Genomic DNA, 5,664 nt, shown 5'->3' with positions numbered 1-5,664 from the left:
ATTGGTTTAATGTAAGTGGCTATTGTTCGGGACAAACAATACTAAGGAAGGGGCAGTGTTACGACATCGAGGTCACGTGACTAGTATCATGCCACGTCATTCTCGAATTTTCACGTCTTTTCCTTAAATCTCGTGATCTTTCTAGATATAGTGTAGTCTTGTATATAGAAGACCGGCCACGAAGCGACGGAGAGGTATTGTGTAATTGAACTGAGTATTGTCGAGCACGAGCACGTGAGACTCTCTAGCGTTTGTTATAGAGCGACTGTTGAAATTAAGTGTATCGGTAAAGTTGTATTCGGAAAGAATAAACCAGTTTTATTTAAAAAAGGACTTGTGTCGCTAAAGTTTCGTCGGAACTAATTTACGGAAAATTAAGTAACGACTGGAGGCGTAACAATATCATATTACTTTCACATAAAGTTGTAATATTCAAATTTCTTCCAAATTAAAGTTATTAGCTGCTTTACCAGGCCCCCCCCCCCAGTGGCATAGCGGTATGTCCGCGGACTTACAACACCAGAATCCGGGTTTCGATACCCGTGGTGGGCAGAACAAAGATTGCTCATTGTGTAACTTTGTGCTTAATTACAAACAAAAAACAAAACAAATGCTTTACCACCGGGGATATGGATGGATTAAGTAATTATTACTTTTTCATTCATAGCATGTTCATTGTTGTTAACAGTGAATATCTTTAAGAATGTTAAGTGTTTATGGATTGTGTTTTTTAACTCTGTTTATCCATTTTATTTAATAGAATTACTTCTAAGTTCGTTCTCTCCTTTTTTACAACATGCAAATAGAGGAGTTTTGTTTTCGCCAGTAGAGGGATTTTGAGAGAAGTAACTAACTAGTTAAAGTAAATATCTCTAGGCGCCAATTTCATATATTATTTTATTTTACGTTAAACATGATACCAGGTTAGAGGAATCAGTTTATCATTATTGATTTGATTTTGTACTTCCTGCTGCACATATTAATGTGTTATTTAACTCGTATTTGATTTCAACGAAGAAGATTCATATAACCACCAGTAATATATTGGACGGAAATCTGTAATTTTGACATTACGGTTACCCACATTACGTCATTAGTAAGTAACATTTGTACCTAAATTAGTTTAATTGACGCTGAGCCGACCAACTTATTGAACAGTTGCTCCATCACTGTCTATTTAAGGTTTAATCCTAAATCGTAAATGTGCTTTTTAATATAATGTTATGATAATAACAAACAAAAGTACTACTGTAGCATCATAGTATGATTATGAATTAGTATTTACTTTAGTGTAAACTTTTCGCCCATTGTCTCTTGTATTTACATCGACTTTAATTATAATTAACAATGAACATGTTTTGTCGTAAGGCAAAAACTAAGAATCCATAAGATCTGGCTCTATCATAGCTGCTCTATTACTTTTTAATTATAGTTTACTAGTGTTGATAAGTATAAGTTATAAAATTAATAACTTTACACATTTTGTGGTTGATCAATTTCTTAAGTCATCCAAACAATATGGTGAATATGCTCTTGCTAGTGGCAGGGCAAATATGATTTTAGGTTGTATCTACAGAAATATTGGATGCAAATCAAAAGAAGTTATAATTTCATTGCATAGGTCACTGGTTAGGCTGTATTTGGAGTATTGTATTCAGTTTGGGTTCCTTACCCTAGGGAACTTGGAAGGACATTGAATTATATGAAAGGAGGGTTACTATAATGGTTCTTGGAGATGGAGGGGTTATCAAATGAGAAGAGGTTGAAATCTGTCAAATAAGAGCTAAAGGGAATCTGATTGAGGTATTTAAGATTGTAAAGGGAATTGATGGTGCTGATGCATCATATTTTTTCATACTTAATGGCAAAAATAGTAGGACTAGGGGACACAAATGTAAATTTGGGCAAGGTAGGAAATGACTAACCCAGAACAAGAAAATATAACATGCCAATACAAAATAAAAAAATCTGTCAGTTTTATGATTTGCAGACCAGACTGGAGAATTCAAATCATGTTTGCAAAAAATGACTAACCACCTTCCATAAAAAAAACTTATTTAAACTTGACATTTTAGCTTGTACCCTTCTCAAAGGTTACAGTGTCACACACACACACACACACACACACATATATATATACAAACTGATAACTGAAAAGAACACAAAACAGTTATCAACTGACTTAACAATAGTAATGTTGTGTTGTTGCACACATGAATAAAAATGAACTAGAATCACCAAGTGATGGAAAATCACAAGCTGTCAAACAAAAACAAAATAATAATTAGAAAAGATAAGAATTATTTTCTTTGTTTTAGGTTTAGGAGATTGAATCATGTGGGACTAAGTGAATTTATGATCAAGAAAATTTATATTTTGCTAAGAACTTAAATCATGTTTTGTGTACTGTACCATGTTTCATTAGAAGGTGTTTTGCAGTGACCTCTTTAGAATCAAGATTCATGGTGGCAAGAATGTATTCATTAAAGTGATTATTTACTAGATAATTGGTTTAACCAGTGTATATATATCATCACGTTGGGTACATGTCATTTCATATATTACATTTTCAACAATACAAGTCATCCAGTCAATTGTTTCTAGTAAGAAAATTATTTGATTTACAATCATTCTTCTTATTGAAAGCTGAATGAACAAGTAATTTTTTTAGTGTAATCTCCAGATTTTGTCCAAAAAACTAGATTTAAAAGACAACAAGCAATGAAAAAATGTCTTGAAACAAACTAAATGAGAAAATTAAAACATTACTTAAAATTACCCTTGCAAAGCAAAAATACATTACCCAAATAAACCCTCAAAAAATCATATCAAAAGAAAAAAAAATAACAAAAGAAATATGTAGACAGATATACAAGATATGCACTTTACACCCTTAAATTAAAAAGGAAATTTACAAAATGTACTCTTATTGGCAAGCAAATGACTTTACTCCTCCCAGTTTAATCCTGTCAGCATATCCTTGAATGTGGTGGTTGATACATGGTGTTGGCTGACAGTCTTTATCACTGTCATGTTGCTGATTGACAGTCCTTGTCATTGTCATGGTGCTGATTGACAGTCCTTGTCATTGTCGTGGTGCTGATTGACAGTCTTTGTCACTGTCGTGGTGCTGATTGATAGTCCTTGTCACTGCCATGTTGCTGATTGACAGTCCTTGTCATTGTCATTGTGCTGATTGACAATCCTTGACACTGTCATGGTGCTGATTGACAGTCCTTGTCATTGTCATTGTGCTGATTGACAGTCTTTGTCACTGTCATGGTGCTGATTGACAGTCCTTGTCACTATCATAATGTTGATTGATAGTCCTTGTCACTATCACAGTGTTGATTGATAGTCCTTGTCACTGTCATGGTGATGATTGATTGTCATGGTGTTGATTGACAGTCTTTATCACTGTTGTGGTGCTGATTGACAGTCCTTGTCACTATCATGGTGTTGTTTGACAGTCCTTGTCACTGTCATGGTGCTGATTGACAGTCTTTGTCACTGTTGTGGTGCTGATTGATAGTCCTTGTCACTGCCATGGTGTTGGTTGATAGTCCTTGTCACTGTCATGTTGTTGGTTGACAGTCCTTGTCACTGTCATGGTGCTGATTGACAGTCCTTGACACTGTCATGGTGCTGATTGACAGTCCTTGTCATTGTCATTGTGCTGATTGACAGTCCTTGTCACTGTCATGGTGATGATTGACAGTCATTGTCACTATCATGGTGCTAATTGACAGTCCTTGTCACTGTCATGGTGTTGGTTGACAGTTTTTATCACTGTCATGGTGCTGATTGACAGTCCTTGTCACTGTCATGGCATTGGTTGACAGTCTTTGTCACTGTCATGGTGCTGATTGACAGTCCTTGCCACTGTCATGGCATTGGTTGACAGTCTTTATCACTGTCATGGTGCTGATTGACAGTCCTTGTCACTGTCATGGTGTTGGTTAACCCATCACCTGACACTCCAGTCTGTAAATGGGGATCTTATATAATAAATATCGATGATTTTGTTAAGAATCCTACTCTTGATGCCTCTGGGGTTGTTTTGTTTGTGGTGCCTTGACTTGTGGAAATAGAGACTCCTTACCATCTATCTAATGGCTAGTCTGAAGGTTGACATTTGTGGCCTCTTGTTGATGTTAAATTCCATTCTCAGAGCTGGTGTAGAAGGTACACAAGCCTGGTAGCCACACTAGTAAGATAATGCTGCTAACTTCACAAACAGTCATACAAGAATGAAAAATGCTGCTAACTTTATACAGTCGGGCACATTAGGGTAAATAATTCTGCAAACTTTACACAACCACACATGCTGATAAATTTACACAAACAGATACATGAGAGTAAAGAATGGTGTTAACCTTACAATAACATACACACATGATGAAAGAAGGTTGCTACTAACTTTAAAAAAATGGAACACATGAGTAAGATATGCTGCTAATTTTACACAACTAGGTATGCAAGAGTGAAGAATGCAGCTGTATTTAAGATGACCAAAGGTGTTTATACTTTGATTTGAAAACTTGTGATAAATTTTAAACTGTGACTTTAATAAGACTTTACTTATCTACAATAACATCCTTTTTAATTATGTAGGAAATTAATCAAGAACCATTCACCAGTAATTATGTCCCAGGACTGTAGTGATACTGAGATTAACAGTGAAGCAACTGAAAGTGGCAGTGAAGACTCTCTCCCAAGTCTGGCTGAACGCCTTAAACAGCGTTCTGAGGCTCAGAAGCAGCCAATACAAGAATGCATTTGTTTGAGTGATGAGGAATCTCCTCAAAAAGAGAAATATTCTGCGTTTGAAGCTAAAGAATCAAGTTCACTACCACATAGATGTGAAACTGAAATACACAAACCAGTCTTTATTAATGAATCTGCTCAAACTTTCACTAGATTAAAACCTACAATTGAAAATAGTATTACAAAAGGATATGCTGAAAGTAAAACACAAGTGATTACTTACCATGAAGACTCATTATCTGGTTTAGGTGTTACTTCTGGTTTGTCATCACTGGTAGATATTGGAGCTAAAGAGGATCACCAGCTTAGAGAAGGTAGGCAGGTATTAATTGATCTCTCTATCTCAAGTGATGAAGAAGAAGAGACAAACATTCAGAACTGTGAGAAGAGACACATGCCAGGTCTGGTATTAGGAAAGAGGTAGGTCTTAAACCTTTTAAACAAAGTTAATGTAATCTTGTACATTAGGAAGTGGTCTGTTGAGGATTTGTCATAAAGATGTAGATGTTAAACAATGTACATAAAGTTAATATAATGTTGCACATTAGGAGTGTTGTATATACAAGACTGTTCTGCATAAGCATTATTATTTTGTGATTTAATATTTAATGATTGTTTAGTTGTGTATGCAGTTTAATTGTTGTAGTATTTTTGATATCATCTTTCTCAAAACCTATATGTTTTTCTTGCTGGTCCAGTTAACATGAGATGATACTGTTAAGATGAACCTTTGTTTGGTAACCGTCTTTCACTTGCTGGTCCAGTTAACTTGAGATGTTACTGTTAAGATGAACCTTTGTTTGGTAACCACCTTTCACTTGTTTGTTCATGTAATCTCAGATATTACGGTTAAGATGAACCCTTGTTTGGTAACCACCTTTCACTTGCTGATCCAGT

General features: G+C 35.2%; 1 protein-coding gene across 3 annotated transcripts in view; it reads left to right on the top strand.

The window, feature by feature from the left end:
- Positions 1-868: 868 nt before the first annotated feature.
- The window catches only part of LOC106470883 (crossover junction endonuclease EME1-like), a 48,978-nt gene continuing 44,182 nt past the window's right edge, over positions 869-5,664 (top strand). For all 3 annotated transcript variants that reach the window (XR_002613141.1, XM_022399520.1, XM_022399521.1), the window contains exons 1-2: positions 869-1,096; positions 4,615-5,187. Coding sequence is in view for 2 of the 3 variants with exons in the window: in XM_022399520.1 (XP_022255228.1) it covers positions 4,646-5,187 (542 nt within the window). In the remaining variant the exon portion in view is untranslated. The remainder of the gene's footprint in view (positions 1,097-4,614; positions 5,188-5,664) is intronic.

This window comes from Limulus polyphemus, unplaced genomic scaffold, assembly GCF_000517525.1.
Source record: "Limulus polyphemus unplaced genomic scaffold, Limulus_polyphemus-2.1.2 Scaffold4265, whole genome shotgun sequence".
Taxonomy (NCBI): Eukaryota; Metazoa; Arthropoda; class Merostomata; order Xiphosura; family Limulidae; genus Limulus; species Limulus polyphemus.
The sequence above is the reverse complement of the archived record's forward strand: the minus strand, read 5'-3'. Positions and strand labels throughout refer to the sequence as shown.